Below are 24674 nucleotides of genomic sequence, written 5' to 3' on the forward strand. Positions count from 1 at the left end.
GGTCCGTTCCTCCCCAGGTCCGGCAGGGGACGCTTCCGGTCCATGGGGCAGCGGAACTCGGCTAAGGCACTTCCGGCCCGGCCGCCCGGGGGAAACGCGATAGCAACGGACACTTCCGGGAGCGAGGCCTGCGCGTTTGTGGGGGCGCTGTGTCCTGCGGAAAGCTGAGCCGGCCAGGTATGGGGTGGGGGGAGCGGCCTGAAATAGGAGTAGCGGGGAGATGGTTGGTAGGAGGCGTGACGACGATGAAGGGTGGGGGGAGTGGAGGCGAGGGATGGGTAGTGAGGGGTGAGTGGGGGGAGGGATGGAGGATTGGGGCAGTGAGGGGGCGAGTGATGGGAGGAGTGAGGGGGCGAGTGGGGATGAACGGAGGATTAGGGATGGGTGTGTGTGGGCGGGAATGGAGGATTGGAAGAAGCGATGAGTGGGTTGGAGGCAGTGAGGGGATGGATGGAGGATGAGGGAGTGAGAGGGAGGGATGGAGGATTGGGAGCAGTGAGGGGGCGCGTGATGGGAGGGTTGGGGGCGGGGAGGGAGGGAATGAATGATGGTTGGAGGGTTGAGGGCAGTGAGGAGGCAAGTGGAAGGAAGGCAGGGCTAGTGGTGGTGGGGAGGATTATGGTCAGAATGATAATGGCCTTGGGCAGAATATTATTGGGACACCAGAACTGAGCTCCTTTGTGTGGGAGTAAGTGCAGCTGGGGATGGTATTATGGGAAGGATCTCAACACTAGCATTAACACAGTAACTTGCCTCCCTTGGGTGGGCAGGTAGTTCAGCCCTACCATTCTCTTATAACTACTGTCTGGCCATGGAATGGCTATCGGTGTGAAATGAATTTAGGGGTATCTATCAGGTAATGAGATGACAAGTACTATTACTGACTAATCAGTTCCCTTGTTGGCAGACTCAGTAGAAAGGCCAGAGAGTCAATTGTTCATGGCAGCATGCTTTATTTCTTCATGTAGTTAGTGTAGCTATACATGGTGTACAGTGTGGCTCAAAAACTTGTCTCTCTCTCCAACAGAAATTGGTCCAATAAAAAATATTATCTTGCCCACCATGTCTCTCTCAAATAAAAAGGGGCAGGAATAGGGGAAGCCCTCAGATGGTTTGTCCCTACTGAAGATTTTTATCTTGGGTTAACTGATAGCTAATTAACTCAAGAGCTTTAGCACTTTGGTACGCTAATCTTGATGCTCTCCAAAACATTTTCCCAGCTACACTAGGAACAAAACTTTGGCGTGTGTCCAGACAAGCCTTAAGCTTTACGAAGGGTCTAATTGATCACGGTATGTGGGATTGAAAAGGACTTTTCCTGCAGGTCAGATTGGCACTGGCCTTCGGGGAACTCTGCCTTCCTCTGCAGCGTGGTGGTTTGCCAGGTTCATCTGGGTACATCTCATGTAATCAGCTTCCTGCTATTGCAGGTCTTCAGGTATTGGTGCACCTCAGTGCCTCCTGTTCTCTGCCTGTGGCACATAATAGTTTAGTCTTCTGAGGACTGTAATACTTCAGTCTAATTTCAGATGTTGCATTTAGTGTGTGCCTGCAGGGTGGTGTTGGTGGCCTGTGATGTACAGGAGGTAACACTGGATTGTCTAGTGGTCCTTTCTGGCCTTAAATTCTATAACAGTAACATCTCTAAAAATCACACCACTTTTATGTAGGTCCCTAAAAATAGCTTTAGGTGTTGATCTTTAAGTACTTTTTTTTGAAAAAGTGGTCTTACAGGTCTGTCGCATCTTACGTGCATTTAACATGCGTGATTTCAGCTTCACGCGGTCAGCAAAAACAAGAAAAAAAACAAAAAAAGAGAAAAATGACAATTTAAATACTGTTTCTGTAGTGTGGGCGATTCCACCCGCCATTACACTCAATGTAATTTTGACATTACGCAATTTTCGCTTGACGGGCTGACTGCAGAACGTAACCCCAGAGTAAGATGAGACAGACCTGTATTTGATTTTATATAAGGGTCACATTCTAGCCTTAATCTTTGAAATCCTCTTGGTATTTGTAGGAAGTCCATTGTGGACTAATTTTGTAGTTTCATTATAGTTGTTGCTGTTGTCCTCCATGACTGAAGATGATGCTGATGATGGTTTTACCTATTGCAAGTATGGCTGTGACTAAAAAGACCGGCAGTCCTTTTCACACAAAGTGCATAAGTACCTTGATGCTGAGGAAAGGATTACAATCTGTATCTGCTGAGTCTGATGCTGTTTTATGACTCAGCCTCTGTGCTTCAAAATCCATATGGTGGTTAATCTTGAACTGGGTAACCCCATTTTTTACTTCTGCTTGCCAGCATGATCTATGTGTTGCTGATGACTCCCAGCTGTCAACTTCAGTGTTGTACTGTTTCAAGTTATGCTTTAAATGTGTCCTTGAAGTGTTTCTTCTAGCCATCTCATGTGCCATTGCCCATTTACAATTGGTCATACAACAACTGGTTTGGCATTCTGGTGTCACTCCTCAAAACACATGACCAGACCGGCTTAACTGTGATGTGATAAGCATAGTTTCAGTCCCTGTAAAGTGACTACGTTTCAGAACCTCGTTACTGGTAACTTTATCCTGCCATTTGATGCACAGTATGGCACACAGATATAGTAAATGGAACTTATCTAGAAGCTTAATGTGATGCCTGTAGCATGTCCAGGTCTCACAACCATACAGCAAATTGAACAGCACAACTGTTTTTATACAATGTTGCTGCCAGACTCTGATAGTCTGCCGGATGATGAACTGGCTTTGTTAATATGACTTGTCAGCCCCTTGTCTATGGTAATATCATTTGACAGTATACTACCAAGGTAGCAGAAGTTTGTAGCAGCATCCAGCTGTGTGTTGCTTTAGTTTTGTGTTGGGTTTCCCTTGCGCAGATTGATACATGACCCTTTCTTTTTCAGATTGATTGTCAACCTGTACCTTTCTGCGGTCTTTGCAAATCTGTCCATAATCAGTATATATCTTTTAGAGCACTGGTTCTCAAACTTTTTTTTTTTTTTGTGTGGACCACTTGAAAATTGCTGAGGGTCTTGGTGCACCGCTTAACGATCTTTCCAAATGTTGTTGGTGCCGTTAGCTAACTATTGTAAAGTGCTTTGCATAAAAGTGGTATATAAAAAACCCTTTAATAATAATTAACTTTTTTGTTCTACAAATAAAAGCACACAACTCATATTTTAATATCAGTAGTCTTACCTTTCTCATGTAATGGATGTGCCCTCTCTCCCCCCTGCCACCGTCCCCAAGCTGGGGCTGGGAAGGAGGGTGGTCTCTCCCATGCCACAGAGTTGCGGCTGGGAAGGAGAGCCATCTCTCCCCAGCAGCCGCAGCTCTGGAGCTGGGGAAAGTTGCCTCTTTCTCTGGCTGGCGCAACCCTGCACATCCCAATTCACCGCACCCACTCTTCTCCCCTCAGTATCCCCTCCCACTTCACCTTACACGTGTATCTTCTCCAGGGTCCAGGCACCTAATTAGTGGAGCCGCACCAGCGTGGCTCCACTACTTAGGTGGGTGGCCCTTCATTCTCTTGTGTGCAGCTCCTCAGGCGCCCGCCTTAGAAGGAATGAACCGCGGACCTCCTGAATGGAGCTTGCATACCCCTGGTGGTCCACGGACCACAGTTTAAGAACCACTGTTCTAGAGTATGATATTTGAGCTAGGATAGAATTCAGCTCTCTTCCATAACTCTGTTGGTCTTAGGCAAGTTAGAGCACACAGATAGAGTAAATGGAAATCAATAAAAAATTATTTTTGTCACTGTAGTAAGGAGATATAACATGAAATGAATAGAACCTGGGAGATCTCTTTTGAGTAAGAATGTACTGCTTTTATCTAGAGAGAGACAAGGTGGGTGAAGTAATACCTTTTATTGGACCAACTTTTACATAGTCACTTTTCAAAGTAAAATTGCATTTGAAAACACAACAGCTTACATCAGGGGTGGGCAAACTTTTTGGCCCGAGGGCCACAATGGGCTTGCAAAACTGTATGAGGGCTGGGTAGGAAAGGCTGTGCCTCCCCAAATAGCCTGGCCCCTGACTGCCAGCCTCAGAACTCCCAACCCACCTCCCTCCCCTCCTTTTCCCTTCATGGCCCCCTCCCAGGATCCCAGCCCCTAACCGCCCCCCATGACCACTCCCTCTATCCAACTCTTCCTGTCCGCAACTGTTCCGACCCCATCCACACCCTGCCCCCGACAGCGCCCCTGGGACTCCCACCCCCTATCCAGTCCCCCTATTCCCAACTCCACCCCCCACCTCCACCTCATCCAACTGCCCCCTGTCCCCTAACTGTCCTCTGGGACCCCCTGCCCCTTATCCAACCCCCTTGCTCCCTGCCTCCTTACCATGCCGCTTGGAGCGGCAGGAGCTTGTAGCTGCATGGCCTGGCCGGAGCCAGCCACACCGCCGAGAGCACTGGCAGCGCGGCTGCTGGGGAGGACCAGCAGGGGAGGGGCTGGGGGCAACCCGCCCCCGGCCAGGAGCTCAGGGGCCAGGGAGGAAGGTCCTGCGGGCCGTAGTTTGCCCACCTTTGGCTTAAATGTTTTGGTTCTTTAGGAAAACTGGATGACTCTAAGTAGTGCCAATGGTAATTTTAAATATTCATGTTTTTCCTCCATGTAACTATTTAATGGTGGTGTTATAGAGACTATCAAGGTAGTATCCAATTGCAGGTTGTTGACTTTCATGAAGTTTGCTTGTGTAAATTATGACACTTGACTAAAGCTTCTTATCTTTTTATTATTCAAGGAGAGTACTGCAGACATAAGACGCAAGTACAAAGTACTTTTGTATCCTGCACCTTATAAAGATGAAGAAGGAAAACAGAGAACATAGCGAGAACCTTGAAAGCAACAAAGAGGAATGTATGCAGAGTTTGGAAGTTTGCCCTCATTCTCCTTTGCTCTTTGAAGATCGATCTTCCCAGGACGTTGATGTTCACAAAAAGAAATCGAAAAAAAAGAAAATTACACAAGAGAAACAAGACTCTTGGCTAGCTAATTCTTATATTGGTGGGAAGTGTGAAATTAATAATGAAACTGTAACAAATGCTTCCAAAAAGAAAATGAAAAAAGAGAAATGGAAACACAGTGACAGTGAGCAGGAGGAAAATAATATACTCTGTATCCATGTGAACCAAGAGATGGACACATCTTTGGAGCATGGTGATTGTATTTATGTAAATACATCTGCTAAGAAGAAAAAAAGAAAAAAGAATTTGTCAGAAGAGCAGGATGAGGTAAACAAATTGCCTGGGTTGTATGCATCTGGAAATGATTGCAGAAGCCAAAAAAAGAGAAAACAGACCAGCCCCTGTGATACACAGGAAGCCAGAGATGAAACCTTTGCTTCCTCGTTTTTGTCATATTCAGAACAAAATTCTACGTCGTCTCAAGAAAGGATTGATGATGTTATGATGTCAGGGTCATCTACTAAAATGAGCAGCCCAGTAGTGCCCAAAAAACACCACAAAACCCATAAACATAGAAAATCCTCCAAAGAAGATAAGGCTGATGTGACACAGATTTCTTCAGTATTTGATGAAAATCCTCTGGATGTGACTGCTGGCATTTCTAAGATTACTTCAGAGGGCAATAATGGCTGTTCTGAAGAAACTATGGTACCAGTTAGAAATACTGATTTCCCTTTCCAATCACACTCTGAACAAGCAACCTCAGAACAAAATTCTACGTCCTCTCAAGAAAGGAATGATGACATTATGATGTCAGGGTCATCTGCGAAAATGAGCAGCCCAGTCGTGCCCAAAAAACACCACAAAACTCATAAACGTAGAAAATCCTCCAAAGAAGATAATACTGATGTGACACAGATTTCTTCAGTATTTGATGAAAATCCTCTGGATGTGACTGCTGACATTTCTAAGATTACTTCAGAGGGTAATAATGGCTGTTCTGAAGAAACCATGGTACCAGTTAGAAATACTGATTTCCCTTTCCAATCACACTCTGAACAAGCAACCTCAGAAGCTAAGAGAAAGTAAGGCTTGAATTTTCTCTCTCATCATTTCTGTTGCATCCATCACATAGCTATCTGAGCTACTGCATTTGGTGAAGGAAAGTATGTTCTAAAAATTATTTCACTATGAATAATCAAAGGTATTAGTAACAGAGAGAAAGGGAAATGTTATAAGTCAATAGCGTCTCTTACTAGTGTCCTCCATCAAAATGTCTGGATACTAAGCTACACTTACATGTTGGGGATTTTGATGACCTTGACAAACTCTTTGATCAGGATTTGGTATCAGAATTCCTTAATGGAATTACAGCTATATTGTTAGAAATATAGGTTGGGATGAGGCAAGGAATATAGTTCCTTACCCTTTGCTTGAAGAATCATAAGGAGGCTGATAATCATCTACACCGTTGAGCTATATAATTCTTCTATTTACCAGGTTACCAGAGTCTGTAGCATCTGAAACTGAGGAAGACCAGGATGTTGGATTTACAGAATTGGAAAACTCTATGATGTTGAGTAATGAAGAGTTGCTTGAAAGTTCCGTGTATTCAGCAATGGATTTGGAGACTGTCAAAAGGAAACTGGAGGAGTTTATTCCTCAAGTGTGGACAATGTCGGAAACATCAGTCCTAAAGATGGCTGGGAGAGACCTGATCAGGTTTAAAAAGTTTAAAGAACAAGGTGAGCCTCCAGGAAGACACGGTAGTGATTGGAGGACTCAAAGTAATTGGATAGAGGCTAATAAAAAGGAGATTTTATATAGTGCCTTTCATGTCCAAAATATCTGGCTTCTAGAAATTTGAAATGCAGGAGACTCTATCACAGCTTCCAATTCAAGTGGAACAGCAGCAGGTTTAAATTATTTAACAGAAAGACAAAAAGTCTGACTTAACTCCAGCAAGAGTATTTCTTTAGGACAGTGGTCCCCAAACTTTTTGCCCCACACCTCTCCAGTCCCCCCACCCCAGATCCAGGAATGGGGCTGTGGCTCCGAGGGGTGTGTGTGTGTGTGTCACGGACAGGGGTAAGGAGGCCGAGGCAGGGGCCATAGCTGGGGGTGGGGGAGGAGCGGACCCGAGGTCTGCAGCGATGACTGGACACAGAACCCCAGGCACAGAGCAGGCAGCGGGGACCCTAGGCGTGGGGCCGACAGCCAGGACCCCAGGCACAGATCCCTGGTAGTGGAGTGGCAGCCAAGGCAGCAGTCATGAGCGGAGCTGGGCAGCGCTCCCTCCCCGCCACCTGTAGGGGGCTGATCCAGGTTCCAGGTCGTGTCGTCCGTCTCCCCCCCCACCCCCGCGAACATTACTCTGGGGAGCACGCCCCACAGATAGAAGGCCTCTGCTTTAGGAAGTAAAACATTTACTGTCTGAATATTGTTTCCTTGTTCTGCATTATATTCTGTTAAAAATGATCGTTGCATTCCATCTGTGAACAGCTCTATTATGTCCTTATTCCCAGTTCCGTTTTTCTCTTATTTCAGTCTTTATTGGTGCACATTATCCTGGCACTCAAATTACAATCACTAAAGTACATCTAAATCATCCATCATTGCTCCCTTTGTCTGTTAATTGCAATCTTATCATCTGTTTGCCAAAATTTCCTGTAAACTTGTCTTTTCAAGATGTCATGCAAATAAGTTGTTTGAGTTTTTGTTTCCCTAAACCTAACTTCTTGTATATTCCAGGTATGCCTATTAAGTTTGGCAGGTTTTCTCAGAAGGAAAATACTCAAATACAGAAGAATGTTGAAGACTTTTTATCACTCACAGAAATAGAGAATGCAGAGAAACTATTATTTACCTACCGGTTCCCAGAAGAGCAAGGAGCCATCACCAGATTGAAAACAAAATATGCTTTTGGTATGAAGATTGGTGAGTATTAATTATAGTTCCACTTTAGGTAAATGGATCCTGCCCCTGAGTATATGGTGGCATCATTTGCATGTCTTGTAAAATGATTTGTTGTTTAAAAATGTTCAATTGTAACTCTTTCTAAAATGAAAGAAACACAGTTTTGAGGTTACATCTAGTTGGTAAAATATCTTTTATGCTGTTGTGAATAGCTGTGTTCATTTGTGATGGGGTTGGAGGTTAGGATTCAACTTCATTCCACTTAGCAAAATTAATTGATTTTTTAAGGCCATTATGATCAAAGGTGCAATTTTTGCCATTTCTTACTGGCCGGGCAATAGGTAAACCAACTGGCTGAAATTTTCAAAGAAATCTAGGAGGCTTATTAATGGTACATATGAGTCTAAATCCCTTAGGCTGCTTTGCAAATTTTAACCATTGTTCTCAGTGTACATAAGATGGCAAATTCCATGCACAGTGTTGGCCTAAACAAAAGGAAATTAGATTACCAAAAGAGGCAGTTAGTCAAAATGTTTATATGTAAAATTCTATTTGCTTTGTTCCTATCTTGGAAAATTAACTATTAAACTTTTGATGATTTCCCAAATTACTTGCTAAGCCTCTTTTTCATGTGTGCTAGAAAACAAGATCAAACCATTTTTTCTTTTCAAAAAGCAGATGTTTCAAATAACATACTTGTTCATCTGTGTTTTTTATATATTTATTTAATGCACTTTCAAAATGACTTTTCATACTATGTTTATTTTGTGTTTATACTAACTGTCTGACAAAACTATTCAGGAGATTCAGTTCAAAATGGTCTTTTCTTCAGCACTATAGAATGTGTTTTTACACTTATTATATAAAATCACTGATCTTTTTCCAATTACTATGTTATGTAACTTTCCTCAATATCCTTTCCTCTGTGTCTAATATATTTTAAAACTGTATTATTTTTCTGTCTTGTAGCTGAGGGGATTGCACGGCCCTGGAAACAGGTATATTTTCGGGCAAGAAAGATGTTTGACCCAAACAACTATAAAGGGAGGTAAGAAAATAATTCAGGCAGCATCTGAATTCACAAATTGTCTCAGATGATCACACATTAATTTATTTCAGTTTTAAAAACATATACTGAGAGAACCACTCCCCTTCCCTGATGTGAGAAAACTTTCCAGTTATTAAAACAAAATAGTGAATTTACATTGTTCTGCTGACCAGTCCTAATTGATTCCAATTCCATTGCTATTACATTGCAACTCCCACGTAATGAAACACCCTGTCCTGCCCTCAATCTAATCCCTACACAAATATCTGAGCAAAAAGTTGGACCTTGCAGCATGTCTGGAAGGTTAAAAAATCTGGCTTTTGGCAGAATGGGAAGAAGTGCATTTCAGAATTGAGGATCTCTCAGAAAATGCTCGTTAGTGAGTTTTGGTTCCAGAGTTTCTGCTGTGATTGCTACTCATTGTGTGAACAGTGGGGGAGGGGCTATCTTAAACAGAACACATCTTTTGATGAGTTTGATACTGCATTAGAAAAAGCTCTCTTATGTTTCAGTCATCTTGGGTTCATTTAAAAACAAAATGTGGTATGTATAATTCATTGCTGATTGGTTTTTTCCTTTCAAAACATAAATTGTTGAGCCCTGTAGTCTGAAAATTCCATGTCTCCTAATGACTGAATGAATAAAGTGTAATCTCTCTAAGTACTGCCTCTGTCAGAGTTCCTCTGCCAAGTCTATGCGTTTACAATCACATTTTTCTACTCTAAAATATTTTTCTCTACCTTGTTGCATCATCCATGTAAACAGGGAGACTGACTGTACAGGGAAAATGTGCATTTGACCATGCATAAAGCCAAAGTAAACAAACTAATATTCCTGTAAGTGTAAGACTAGAGAGAGGGAAAAGTCTGTTTTAAAGTACTACTTATAACAGGAGCAAGTATCTTTTCAGACTTTTTAAAGGTGATGTTCATCTATAGCAACCTGGGGTTTTTTGGATTTGCAATTGAAACTACTTACTTTTTGCTATTGTAGGTATTCTGAGGATGAAAAAGAAAAATTAAAGAAGTATCATGCTATACATGGCAACAACTGGAAGAAAATTTCTGAGATGATGTCCCGCAGTACCCACTCGGTTGCTATGAAGTATTCTCAGATTAAGTCCCGTAAGGCATAATATGCATCATTTAAGAATAACAATTCATATTTGAAGTTACTACTCTAGCAAGTATTTTTAGTATCATTTTTGGATGTTATGAATTAAACAGTTCAGGGGGTTGATTTCTTTCTGGGGGTTGCATGGGTTCTTGCTTTTCCAAATCATTGTTTTAAGTGCATAGAATTTTAGAAATGTAGGGCCAGAAGGTACCTTGAAAGGTCATCAAGTGCAGCTCCCTGCACTGATGCAGGACATGTAAACCTTAGACCAGGCCTGTACAACTCGTAAAGCGGCAAGGACCACATTACTCCAAAGAAAACAGCTGAGGGTCAAAACCCCCTGGCCCCGCAGAAACACCCCCCCCCCCCAAAGGACCTCCCTGCCCTGCAAGAAACACCCCACCCCAGCACCACCCAGCCCTGCAGAAACAAACCCTCCTTCGCCAGCGCCGCCCCACCAAAACAGCTGTGGGCCAAAAAGGAAGGTTGGGAGTGAGGAGGTGATACTTGATTTTAAATCAACCAGGGGCTCCCAGCTGAAGAGGTGGCTGAGAGCTGTCAGGGGCAAATTAAAGAGCCCGGGGCTCCGGTGGCTGGAGGAACCCGGAGCTTTGCGGGGCTGGGGCAGGGATTTAAAGGGCTCAGAGCTCCTGCCGCTGGGGGGAGCCCGAGCCCTTTAAATCCCAGCCCTAGCCCATTCGCAGGAGCCACTGCTGGGATTCAAAGGGCTCTGGGCTGCCCGTGGCGGCGGGGAGCCCTGAGCCCTTTAAATCTCAGCCACGGCCAGGAATCTCTGCGGGCAGCCCAGAGCCCTATGAATCCTGGCCGCGGCTGAGTTTTAAAGAGCTCTGGGCTCCCTGCCACTGCGGGCAGCCCAGAGCCTTTTGAATCCTGGCCACAGCTGGGATTTAAAGGGCTCTGGGCTCCCCGCGGCTGCCGGCAGCCCAGAGCCCTTTGAATCCCAGCCACGGCCGGGATTTAAAGGGCTCTGCGCTCCCCACGGCTGCGGGCAGCTCAGAGCCTTTTAAATCCCACCTGCAGCTGAGATTTAAAGAGCTCTGGGCTCCCAGCGGCTGCGGGCAACCCAGAGCTCTTTGATTCCCTGCCGTGGGCTGCACAGTGAGCCTCCGCGGGTCGCATGTTGTGCAGGCCTGCCTTAGACCATCCCAAAACATTTCCCGGACCTAAAGAAGCATTCTGTGTAAGCTCAAAAGCTTGTCTCTCGCACTGACAAAAGTTGGTCCTATAAAATATATTACCTCACTCACCTTGTCTCTCTAATATCATGGGACCAGGGCTATAACAACACTGTATGGACCATTCCTGAAAGGTATTTGTTCAACCTATTTTAAATCCTCCAGTGATGGGAATTTCACAACTTCTCTTGGAAACCTATTTCACAGCCTGACTGAACAGATTTTCCTAATATCTAACCTAAATCTCCCTTGCTACAGATTAAACCCTTAACTTCTTGTGCTACCTTCAGTGGATGTGGAGAATGGTTGATCACCACTCCCCTTGTAACAGCCCTTGACATATCTGAAGACTTTTTATCAGGTTCCCACTCAGTCTTTTCTCAAGACTAAACATGCCCAGTGTTTTTTTTTTTAAACCTTTCATCATTTGTCAGCTTTTCTAAACCTTTCAACGTTTTTCTTGCTTTCTTCTATACTCTCTTCAGTTTGTCCACATCTTTCCTGAAGTGTGGCGCCCAGAATTAGACACAGTACTCCAGCTGAGGCCTCACCAGCGCTGAGTAAAGCGGCCAGTTACTTCCCTTGTCTTACATGTTACACTCTTGTTAATACACCACAGAATGATAATTTGCCTTTTTTCACAACTGCATCACATCGTCTTATTCAATTTTAGAGCCATAGCCAGTCATTCCTCATTTTGTAGTTGTGCATTTGATTTTTCCTTCCTAAGTGTAGTATTTTACACTTGTCTTGACTGAATTTTATCTTGTTGATTTCAGACCAATTCTCCAGTTTTGTAAAGGTCATCTTGAATTCTAATCTTGTCCTCCAAAGTGCTTGCAAACCCTCCCAGGTTGATGTCATCTGCAAATTTTATAAGTATACTCTCCGCACCATTGTCTAAGTCATTAAAATATTTATTAGTAGTACCAGAACAGACTAACCCCTGTCGGATCCTACTAGCTGTGCCCTCTTGGTTTGACAGCAACCCATTGATAACTACTCTTTGAGTTTGGTCTTTCAACCAGTTTTGCCACCCACCTTATATTAATTTCATATACAGATGCTCCCCAATTTATGCAAGCGTTCTGTTCCGGAACGCCTTGCGTTACTTGAATTGTGCATAAGTCGGAAACGTGTACCCGACCATTACGCCAACCCACCCCTCCCCCAACCTATTTCTAGCTTTTGGAACTTTTTCCGTAAGTGCAGATTTGTATAAGTCGGGTTTGGATAACCTGCGGGGTGTCTGTAGACAACATTTTCCCAGGTTGGTTATGAGAATGTCATGTAGGACTGTACCAAAAGTCCTACTAAAATAAAGTTGTGTCATGTCTACTGCTTCCCCCCATTCACTTGGCTAGTAATCTTGTCAAAGAAGGAAATTAGGTTGGTTTGGCATTATTTGTTTTTTGATAAATCCATGTTGGCCATTTCTTTTAAGCCTATTGCCCTCTAGATGCTTACAAATTGCTTGTTTAATAATTTGTTCCAGTATCTTTCCAGGTATTGAAGTTAGGCTAATCAGTTTATAATTCCCTGGTCCTCTTTTTTTAAATATAGGTACTACTTTTGCCTTTCTTCAGTTCTCTGGGACCTCATGTGGATTGCGTCTGCTAGTTTCTTAAGTACACTAAGATGAATTTCATCAAGTCCTGCCTACATGATTAACTATATCTTTATATGAAATTGATAAGAACAAGCACATCTTGTAAGAGGCACAATGATGAAGTGATGCACTATTTTCCCTTCAATTTTTAGCTTTGTTTTGGACATTTATTTAGTAAGTGACTCCAGAATCTAGATTGACACGTGCTTTTTATTTAGATAGACTTAAACCAGAAAACGAAAGGAGCCTAAGGCAGTTAGGGCCAGTTTTTCAAAGGTATATGGATGCCTAAAAATGCCGATAGGTGCCTAAGTAGGATTTTCACAGTTTGCCTACCTGCATGATTGGGCGCCTAGACACCTTTGACAATATGGCCCTGGGTGCCCAACTCTCACTGAATTTCAGTGGCACTCGGGTCACCTACCATTTTAGGCTCCTTTGACTATCTCAGCATAAATGTTTACTTACAAGGACACAGTTTTCACAAGCCAACAAATACAAAGAAATACAACTTAGTGAGCCAAATTTCTCTTGCTGTTGAACTGTCTTCTGCCAAGGGTTTCATGTAGTGCTTCAGGGTCTGATGAATGAGAAAGAAATCACAGGAAATAGTGAGGCTAAACTAGCAATCTCTGAGGTTATCAAATTCCACTTATCTGCTCAACTGCTTACTCAGGAGTTGCAGGTTGCTATACTATATGTAAAACAGAACAGCACCTGGCACGGAATGACCCAGGAACTACTCATTTAATCAACTGTATACAGGCCTAATTAAACACAATCAAATGACTTATTACATAATAATGTATATAATGGTATTCCCATGTACAGGGAAATATACTCTTTGCAAATTCATATTCTATTTAAGACCGATTCAGTTGGCTGCAGTCCCTTTAGCCAAAGAAATGGCTAAGTGTGGTTTTTTGGTTTGCTGTGTCTCAAAAATGATGACTTTTTTTTATTTTTATTTTTTTTTGGTAACTCTAATCTGCAGAGAGGAAAGATTTTCCTTGCTTCATGGAATGACAGTAAAAATATTCACTCGGAGGCTTTTGTAACACAGTGGCTGGTGTTAAAATGTAGATGGATTAGTATGTGTCACTTCCCCATGCTCCTCCATTGCAAAAATAGCACAAATAACTAATACATATACACTAGCTACTGTACAAGTATTCCTGTTACATTTTCAATTTAGTACTTACGAAAAGTCAAGTAAACTTGTTGTTTGCCGGAGATATTAAATTGGAGGTTGAAGCCCAAACAGTGCATTAATCTAATCTCTCTCTCCCCTCTTCCACCCACAAACAACACTTTCTCTCTCTCTCTCTCTCTCATTTCCATATTCTCATATAGAATGTTTGAAAAATTGCTGTTGTTTGAAACTGCATTGTAATTTAAGGTGAGGTATAATTCATCAGCAAATATTGAGAGAAAAAATCAGTGTTCTCTAAGAGGTCCATTTCTATTTTCCAGCTGTTACTACAAGAAACAGATGGCATTAGCTTGTGTAACAGTTTTTTCTTGTTTTCCTAATTAGTTCTTTGCACTGCACTTTGAAAATATAATGTGATATTCACTTAGTGTTTATATAGCACAACATTCCTGTGTGAAGTAGGCGAGTATGATTTGCATTTGTCAGACAGGGAAATTGGTACCGAGGCTAGTTATCAAAAGTGGATGCGTAAAGTTAGGAGCCTCAGTCCATATTTAGGCATGCAACTAAGAGGCTCAACTTTTCAAAAATGCCAAGTACCCAGCAATGTCCACTCAAGTCAGTGGGCATTGCTGGGGTGCTTGGCACTTTTGAAAATCAGGCCACTTATTTGTATGCCTGGGTATGGATTTAGGCTTCTAAATTATGGTATCCTTTTTGAAAACTTCAGCCAAAGAGGGTAGGTAACTCAGTCAAAGTCTACTGAAGGAGTTAGTGACAGGTGCGGGAATGGAGCTCTGGAGTACGTGGCTCCTCATACTGTCTTTTGTTCACTTGTGATGCAAGATCAGACACTTATTTTTCTCTTTATTCTACTCACTTGTGAGAGGTGCTATATAAATCAATAACTTTATTTAATAATATAGAGGTTAATTCTGGTCCTTGGAGTAAGGAGGAGACACAGAAGCTAGTTCAAGCAGTGAAGGAGATCATTCAGAAGAGGGCTGATCTGGAAGACATAAAATTATTGCTACAGGCAGAGAACTCAGAGGGAACTCTCTCAGTTGAACGTGAAAAACTGTACAAGAACATATCTTGGACCGAGATAGAAGCTAAAGTGGGAACCAGATATTGGAGACAGTGTAAACAGAAATGGTAAGGTTTATTTTGGGTCTGGCTACTAATACACACTTCTGGAGTTACCTCTCTTACCGTCTTCTTCCCTTACCCCAAACTGGATGTACTGTGGCATATGTTTGCATGATTAAACAACTGGTCATAATAGATACATGTCACATCAGTTGGTTTTAAAAGACTTTCTTCTTTTTCAGTTCCAAAACTTGTGTTTACCTGTGCACAGACAATGGCCCTAATTCTGCAAAGACATAAGAATGTGCATAACTGGAAGTGGGGCTACTTTTACATGTGAAGTTACACATATGCTTAAGTCTTTGCACGGTCTGGACCTGTTCTATTGTTGTCTGTGACAGTGTGGTGTTACATATTATGAATTATTTTTTGAAAGAAAGGAGGCAACTTCATGGGCACAGTTGGTGGTTTTCATCATAGCAATGAAAAGAAATTGTTAGGGAAATGACAGAAAAGTAAAATTTTTAAGAAATAGGAGATGTAGAACCAAAGTTTGCCCTTACACTAGTGCAAATCTGTAGTAATTCTACTATAGTGAGTGGAATTGCACTGATGTAAGTGACAAGAGATTCAAGCCCCTAGATTTGAATGTTGCATAGACTGAGCCTCTTGGATCTGAACAGTTTCACTTACAAAACATGTTAGCAAGCTCGTAAGAGAGGTAAAACCATTGGAAGATAGGGGAGAAAGGGTCTTAGAGGGAAAAGCAAAGCTATAGAGTAGAGGTCGGCAGCCTTTCAGAAGGGATGTGCCGAGTCTTCATTCATTCACTCTGGTTTAAGATTTCGTGTGCCAGTAATACATTTTAATGTTCTTAGAAGGTCACTTTCTACAAGTCTGTAATACATAACTGAACTATTATTGTACGTAAAGTAAATAAGGTTTTTTAAATGTTTAAGAAGCTTCATTTAAAATTAAATAAAATGCAGAGCCCCCCGGACCAGTGGCCAGGACCCAGGCACTGTGAGTGCCACTGAAAATCAGCTCACGTGCCGCCTTCCACACCCATACCATAGGTTGCCTACCCCTGCTATAGAGCCATATAAGACAATTAACAAAACACATAACTCTCTAATTTAGTGGGGAACAAAAATAGATTTTTTTTAAAACACTAACCCTGATTTTTTTTTTCCCCCCCCTCTGACATGGTGGGAAAATGCTCTTTTCTTATCTTTGCTTTCCCCAGGATTTCAATTGTAACAAAGAAAATGTCCAGTGGGCAGAAGGTATATGGTGGGACTAAAGGTTTACAGGCCAAAATAGATCTTATTAAAAGGTATGGATCATATTTGTGCAATGTTCTGTGGTTTTTGTCTAGGGATCATGGGTTATGTTATGAAAGTGTCCTGATTGATAAGAACCTGCTAGTAAAGTAAAAATCTGTAATACATGTAGGAGGAAGGTGAAGAGTGGGAGGTTTCTGGATTATTAAACTCAAAGGACAGTAACCTCTATGGTGTTATATTCCACACTTAGGTTTCTATAATGTTTATACAGGCGTTTTGTAACGGAATAACAGTTATAAAGCACCCTAATAATTATCCTGGGGACTTAGACTGTGGCTTGACTATGTAAGAACAGTACTTTCGTACTCAACAGAGCTGCTCCTTGTTTATGTTCAGATTCATATTTGTTCTCCATTTCTTTTTATTCTTGTTAGTCCTACAGAGCCAGCATAGCTGATGTTGAGCAAGCGGTCCACCTTTTCCATCTTGTGCATCATTAAGAAAATTACTTAAATTCCAATCAGTAACAACTGTGTAATCCTATTGCCTTCAGTGGTTTTGCCACAGGTGATGAGAGCATGATCTGAAGACAGGCAGTTGCATGCATGTTAAGTATTACTGAGGACCTAATTTGGCTTTCAGCAACTTTATCTACTGGTAATGAAGCATGAGATGGAAAGAGCGTTGGCTGAATCTTCATGGCTGGCACTTGGAAAAAAAATGGTTTTACTCTTGTAATCAGAGCACAATCAATCTGGAAAATTTTAGTGGAAGTAGATTAAACTTTCAGAAAGATAGGAGCAGTTCAAAATAAGGACTTAAACTAAATGCTTCTACTTTAGCACTTTAACTACTACTACTTCTCCTTCTCCTTCTTTTATTATTACTGTTACTATTATTGTAGTACCTGAGAGCCCTAGTCATAGACCATGACCACATTGTGCTAGGCACTGTACAGATACACAACAAAAAGGTGGTCCCTGCCCCATGGAGCCTAAAACCTGTAATACAATAGACTAGACAACACATGGATATATACAGTGTAAGTCTTGCCAGTGCGCATGAGACAGTATTTGAAAATGCTGTTGTGAGCACAAGGAGTAGAAGATATTTTTATATAGCTTTGTTTTAATTTGGCAACCTTAATGTTGCATTAACACAGTTTATGCACTTAACACACAAGCACACTTAACACAGATTTTACCAGCCCAAAATGTGCTGTGTCTTGTAATGGGGAGGAGGAACATAGACTCAGGGTTTAGTTAACTGCTGTCTCAGATCTCCCTACAAGTTCCTTCTGTATTTTGATTCTCAGATTGTATGAAATGAAGGTGGAAGACGCTAATGAAGTGAACTGGGAAGAGCTCTGTGAGATAATTGGGTAAAAACATTTGTTTTATTATTTGGCCACAAACAAGCAGCATTTATCATACATCTTATCTGGCTTGTGCTACAAAGGAATCCACAGGTTTGGACCCATACAGCCTCATGTTGTCCTGTTAAATTCAATAGGATTCTGCACTTGCAGAGATCTCTGCAAGATTAGTACCTAAAACTTTGGGAATCAATGTTGAAATTTAAGATGCCAGAAAGCTTATAGCCGTACAAATACTGCCTACATTCCGAGGCTGAGTTGCTGTTCCCTATATGAAGGCCTGTGATGAGTAACACTGGGGACATTTTTATTTCATCATTGTAGTATAATTATTGGATAATTGAACTGTAATTCTGCAGTCTTTTCTTAGAACAGAATAGATGTTGTATGTAAAATTACCCAGTACTGTGGACTTCGTGTACTGAATTTTCCAGATCATACAATAGAGCTGATTTGAAGGGAAACTCTTTTCCACTGTAAACCCCACTTACTGTTTAGTACACATGCATAATATGCAGCGTTTGCCTTGATGTTTTAATGCTAAAGGGACGAGTGGCTTGGCCAATATTTTTAATTCATTTGGGATCTGTTTTCAGTGGGTCTAAATACCAAAAAGATTTTAGCTAACACTGTGAGAGGTTGGTTAATTGGAGCAAAAAGTGCCATTCCCATGAATGGATGCCATTCTGGTAGTGTAACTTCCCGATAGTATGTTGTATCACTAATTTTGAACCTTTCTCTTTTTAGAGATGTCCCTGAAGCCTATGTTCAAGCCAAATTTTACAAGTTAAAAGCTACCTGCGTCCCTTCTTGGCAAAAAAAGACTTTTCCCGGTTAGTGTATTTATGGTTGCATTGTGTGTCATTCTGTCAGGTTTTGCCGTATACAATTTGACTAAGATCATACACATTCTATCGTTGTTTAATATTTTTGATGTATAGTTACGCAATAGCACCCAATCACTGGTGCATTTCACAGTGTCAGTCTGCATTGCCCAACCACCCTAGACTTGGAACTTTTAGTACTACTTTTCTTGGAAAGCGTGTGTGTGTGTGTGTGTGTGTGTGTGTGTGTGTGTGTGTGTGTGTGTGTGTGTGTGTGTGTGTGTGTGTGTGTAGGATTACCAGTCCAAGCTCTACCCATTGGAGATGCTGCTCCTAGTAGATATTCAAAATATGATCATGCATGATCTCTATGCTTTTCTTCCTCTCGATGAGGTCAATGGGCTCTGCTGGGAAGCCTGGACCTGACTTGCCCTGTATTAGACATGTGTGTCCCACTGGGCTTCTGGAACGTGGCTCCCATAACGGGTGGCAATGTGGTTTATATGCCTTGTAGAGCTCTGCTAGTCTCTCTGGGCTTCGCTCTTCCTTGGTTTGAGATGGGAAGTGGTGCTTTTTTCAAGTCAACTTGCTCACGGTGCCAAAATGAGCTGTCATTATACATTGTGCAGGTCTTCACATATTATCTCCCCATTCCTTTCTGGCATGCTTTGAGGAGCCATGAAACTGTTAACAATATTGACATTTAAAGTATTATCACTGGATGTCTGAATTAGCACCTGCTGTATGAGATAAATAGGGCAGGTCACACCTATCAGAGCTATTGTTTTGGGTACCACAAATGCAGCCAGACGTCAGTGTATCAGTTATGCTCAGTTCACATTTTCAGTGCTATCTCAGCAACCATAACAGCTAGAAAATTAATTTTAAAAATAAAAAGCCTAGGTTCTGGAGAACAAGGAGGCAGCATAAAAAAGGCATTGGTAACCAATTTGAGCCCTGAAGGGTATAAACAGATTACAGTAGTGGAATACCAAGCTGTGAAGGGTGTAGGGCATTGAGGTTTCCTGTGCACTGTAAAAAAATAGAAAAAAAAAAGCTTTGTCAATTCCCTCATTAGAAGTACTGTAGTGCAATCTCTCTATCATGAAAGTTAAACTTACAAATGGAGGATTCTCTGCACCTTGAGGTCTTTAAACCACGGTTTGAGGACTTCAGTAACTCAGACATAGGTTAGGGGTTTGTTACAGGACTGGGTGGGTTAGATTCTGTGGCCTGCTTTGTGCAGGAGGTCAGACTAGATGATCATAATGGTCCCTTCTGACCTTAAAGTCTGAGTCTAAAAGATTATATTAAATTATTCCTTTTTAAACATCAGACATTTAAGTGGAGATTGTTGCAACATTTTTATAGTACTGTGTTATACACATCCATCACACCTTTAAACCAAGGTTCTTAAAGCACTTCCAACTAATTAAGACATACCAATCACTTTGTAAGATTGTATTTCATCCTCATTTTACATGTGGTTAAGGGATTTACTCAAGTTCACACAGTGAATTATTGACACAAGTAAGAGGACTCAGGAGTCTGAGCTCCTAGTCCTCTAATCTGCCACTCAGCAGCGTCCATCACATAATACCTTTCTGATATTAAACAAGAAAAACTTCCTTTTTGAGTCTGTGATTAAGACCGTGCAGAACAAACTCATGGTTAGAGCAGAAGACGAAGAGTCTCAGGATTCCTGGGTTCTACTTCCAACTTGCTGACTTGCTCCCTAAACTTAGTCAAGTCATTTCTCTTTGTCAAAGTTTTGATATCAGTAAAACAGATCTTATGCTTATGGGGTACTTTGCAAACATTAATGTTAATATGGTGCCTTGAGATTGTCTGCAAAAAGTGCACCATATACTCTTAGCACATAAATGCAATTGTTAATTTAATCAGCAAAAAAAGTAACAATACATTTAGTTTTGCAAATCTTTAGAGAGAACACAGTTTGCTAATGAAAAGACCAAGATGAGATTAAAACTAAACTGAGTGTTGTTCATTTTTAAAGAAATAATCGATTATCTTTATGAAGAGACACTTCCGTTGCTTGAGAAAAGATTAGAAAAAAGAGAGAAGAGGTCTCAGAGTTGTGACAGGTTGCCTTCCAGCTGCGAGAGAAAGGTTTTCCAGTTCAGCGATATCTTTGACAACAGTGAAGATGATGCTGATGACAATGACTGATTATCCTCCAAAATGCTCCCTCTTTGCACACCCCCAAAATGAAAAATGGATTTTGATTAAACTGGGTTTAAATCAGAAACTGAAATAATGGGAAGAATGAAGACACGCAAGCCTGCTTCTATTGTTTTTGTATTGAAAAGAGAAGTAAATATAGATTATTTTTTGCAGTATCTTTTGTTATTAGAGACATTTAACTTTATCCTCAGATTGTTTGAGGAAGCTAAAGGTCACTGTGTATTGGACTTGTGGAAACACTGAAAAACAATATTTTTTTCTTAATACTTCATTCATTACAACTTTACTAAAAGTCCTGGGTAAGCCTGTCTGAATGAATTTATATTTTCAGCATTCTAATGTCAAATTATGATCTTTTTTAAAAAATCTGCTTTTTTTTTAAGTCCATTTATTTTAAGTCTGTGTAAGGAGAATGTTTTTTTAATGTGTTGTGTTCAGTATGTATTTAAAAAAATGCAACGAACTCTTTAGGTAAGTAGAGCGTACCGCCAGTCTTCAGAGATAACAACTGGGGGTAAATTAATTTGAAATGTAATGACTAAGATTTTGTAGATTCTGTCAGACATTTTCCACCTAATTGAAACATTGGAATATTAATGAAACCAGTGTACTGTTAGCCAGACTGCGGAGAATTGATTGCTATATGGCTAATTTAAGCTGGTGAGTCAGTAACTGCACAGTTGCCGCCTTTTTCCTTCCGCTCCACTTTGCTCTGACTGGCTAAGACGAATCCATTTCAGTATATGACCAAACTGATTCTGATACTGTAAAAATGGTCAAATAGCTGAAGTTTATAAACACTCTATTGATCTGAAGAATTTTTTTCAGAAAAGTATTCTTAAGAATCTTTATTATATGGCCCACATTGGGCACTGTAGAAGTATTAGAGTAATAAATTTTTGAAGCATTATGGAGCATTTCTGGGCCTCTGGTTAAATAGTATCAGTTTATAAAATGTCCAGATTCATAGAGGAGCCATAGTGTGGTCTCTTAGGTACATCATGTGTTTTTATTGGCCTGTGCATTTTATATTTTTCTTTTTAATCAAAAATACTAACTTTTATGAGTAAAAACTTTTAGGTTGTTTCCTAAGTGCTTGTCTACAGCTGAAAACCTGTTCCAGAATAAGGAAGGGTGCAAATTTAGTTCAGAAAACTGTATTAATAAGACTGCTTATTCTAGTGTCAAACTCTGCTTATGCTTAGTGTATGCTCAATGTGGTGGTATGTTGCCAGTTCGTCAATATTAGAATGATCTATTCATAGTTGTTAAAACCAAATGATGCCATTGTCGTCATCTAGTCAGACCTCTAGCAAATACAGGCCATAGGACTTCCATGAATTCAGTTTAGAAAGCTATTCATCTGCTGAGACCTGAAATTCAGTGATTTCTCCAGCAACAGTTGATGACCCAATAACAACTAAAAGAAATCGGGGAGCTGCACTGTTTTAGATGATCGTGACATCTTATGTTGCTGCAGGGGAATCGCGGAAACCTGAATTGTAGTTTTGGCATCTATTTTGTTTTAAAGACAGCTGTAATATGTCCTGCATAAACTGTTAGTAGTTTTGGAGCTCGGGTTACTCTGTTTTAATCTTTTATACAACAAAAAAGGGCATATGTGCCTTTTACTTTGACTACTTTTTTTTAATATTTCTATAAAAACTGAAGTGATACACTTAAGATTTTCTTTTTATTATAATGCAGAGAGAAAATAGACAATAGATCATATATTCCTTTTTTCGTAGGGAAGTATTTCTATGTAAATATTACAATAATAAGAATATTGATGGACAAGACGAAAATTGTACATATGTCTTCATTTTATGATTTAATTGTTGTAAGATAATGGCATCTTTCTATAAATAGATAAAGAGAATGTAAATAATTTGCTGTGACTGCAAGTAAAGTTTGTCTTTGTATAGGGTTTGTTCATTACATTTTCTATAAAGACTCATCAGAAAATGAGGAAACAAGCAGTATTGCAACCTGTTATGATATTTAGTGTATTACTTAAACTTCCACCTCCTGGAGTCAGGTTGTTAGGTGAGAATCTTATCTCTCACTTTTAAAAAAAGTTTCCAGTTTGAAAACTGTAAACTCTAAAGGCTCAAACACCAGAAGGCAAATAAAAAGAATCCAAAATTGATTATTTTTAAAGTCTCATTTTTAAGCCAATCATGATTTTTTAGGAGTCTGACTCATGATTTTTGAATGTGTAGGGTTAGTAATACTGTACAAGTGGATGCTGGCTCATCCTGGCCTACAAAGATCACATTTTAGCATCTGAAAAACTGAGATGCTTGTTCTGATTGTATGTACTCAGCCAGACACACAAGTGATGTTGTCAGTTGTTGGTTCTGTGTGTATTCTCTCTGTGTGCTGCACCGACTCTAGCCAGATAGCAGAGTCTGATCAGACTGCCCAAGAAGACAACAGACTCAGATCAGTGGTGAAGGCACTCAGGCAGGTTTATTGCCAACAAAGCACAATACTAATGCCCCGGCTCAAAGTACACTAATACATGTATGCCTGTGACAATGGACCAGCTCAGTGAGCAGTAGAACATTCCACTTCCCCTTGGCCAGACAAAGACACCCCTTCTGTGACCCCTTTCTTATACACTGCCAAGTTCATGTTTTGGATAGTGAACTTGCAAGCAAGCATCTGCTTTGTAACGGGGCCTGACTTTTGCTTGTAGCCTTATTCTTGCTAACTTTGCTTTATATCAGCAGGGCCTGACTTTTGCTCACTTTAGTTCAGCCCTTAGGCCTTGTACCAGGCCCAGCCCCATGTTTCAGGCTCTTTCTTTCTACTATGTTCCCCCACTTTTTATCCTTTTATGGGGACGATGTTTTACTCACCATCCTGGAAAAGCACAGGGCATGGACTTGAAGATTGCCCAGTGGGCTAAACCCTATTATATGACCACCTTACGTTATTTTCCACACATTCATACCTCTCTGTCCCTTGGTCTGCACATTCCCTTGTATGACCATTGGACAGATTTTATTTTCCAAGTGTTTAGTCTCTGATGGTGGGCCTGGGAATGTTTAGATTTGGGACTTTGAGGAATGTAGTTTTATAGTTCTGAAACACTGGGGTAGGCATTGTTACAGTGTGTTCCACAATGCCTTCATGAGGCCTCCATATATAAATTTCTTGTCATTAGTTGCTACACAGCAGGTCCATCCATGTTATAGGTTATCCTTACTGCTGGCTGTTACCATCTGGTAAACTTTGCTGGGCAGGAGACAGGAGTGGCTAGCTTCTCTGTTCCAATGGATTGGCCTGAATTATTATGGCCACAGGTTGGAGTTGCAAAGTCAATAACATTCCTGGCATAAGAAGCCATGGTCAGAGCTCTTTAGGTTTGCATTGCTCTTTGAGAGTGGTTCTCAAACTGTTCAGCCCTGGACAGCGGGGCTCAGGTTACTTGCCCCCTGCCTGAGTCTGAAGCCCTTGGCTTTGACTTCACCCTTGAGCCCCGCCGCTCCTGGGCAGCGGGGCTTGGGCAGGCTCAGGCTTCATTCCCTCTTCCTGGGGTTATGTAGTAATCTTTGTTGGGAAGTGGTTGCAGTGCAATGATGTTTGAGAACCCTTGTTCTATGATACATCAGTAGTGGATGTAGTTCCAGTTGTTTCTTGTTGATGCTGTCATCCAGGTAGTTACTATCCATTCAGTAGGTTAATTTATCAAATATTGCTATGTTAGGATTCACTATTGTTAACCAGATACTGAACAAGTTTGTTTGAAATAACATGTGACTCAGTTAGGATGCACTATCTCTGTATTATGACTGGTACTAACAGGGAATTTGTCTACACAACTTGACATATTGCCCATTTACCATTTGTTTTTGTTATACACTGAGGACAGTACCAGTTAGCTGTTTATTACGAATAAGATCAGGTGATTTTTCTTTTGTAA

At 41.1% G+C, this 24674-nt stretch overlaps 1 protein-coding gene across 4 annotated transcripts; it reads left to right on the plus strand.

The window, feature by feature from the left end:
• The first annotated feature begins 75 nt into the window (after window positions 1–75).
• On the plus strand, window positions 76–22892 carry TTF1 (transcription termination factor 1). Of its 4 annotated transcripts, none has more exons than XM_050926627.1 (12): window positions 99–177; window positions 2062–2281; window positions 4764–6011; window positions 6427–6671; window positions 7678–7863; window positions 8812–8890; window positions 9884–10014; window positions 14891–15119; window positions 16300–16389; window positions 17655–17720; window positions 18462–18547; window positions 20556–22892. In XM_050926627.1, exons 3-12 carry the CDS (start codon window positions 4825–4827, stop codon window positions 20726–20728), a joined length of 2472 nt encoding a protein of 823 aa, XP_050782584.1. In that variant the 5' UTR covers window positions 99–177; window positions 2062–2281; window positions 4764–4824; the 3' UTR covers window positions 20729–22892. The 4 variants fall into 4 exon arrangements, with proteins under 4 accessions (XP_050782586.1, XP_050782583.1, XP_050782584.1 ...); XM_050926628.1 differs by lacking the exon at window positions 2062–2281 and adding an exon at window positions 771–856 and having other exon boundaries at window positions 142–177; XM_050926626.1 differs by lacking the exon at window positions 2062–2281 and having other exon boundaries at window positions 77–177.
• Window positions 22893–24674: the final 1782 nt, after the last annotated feature.

This window comes from Gopherus flavomarginatus, chromosome 17, assembly GCF_025201925.1.
Source record: "Gopherus flavomarginatus isolate rGopFla2 chromosome 17, rGopFla2.mat.asm, whole genome shotgun sequence".
In the NCBI taxonomy this organism is placed as follows: Eukaryota; Metazoa; Chordata; order Testudines; family Testudinidae; genus Gopherus; species Gopherus flavomarginatus.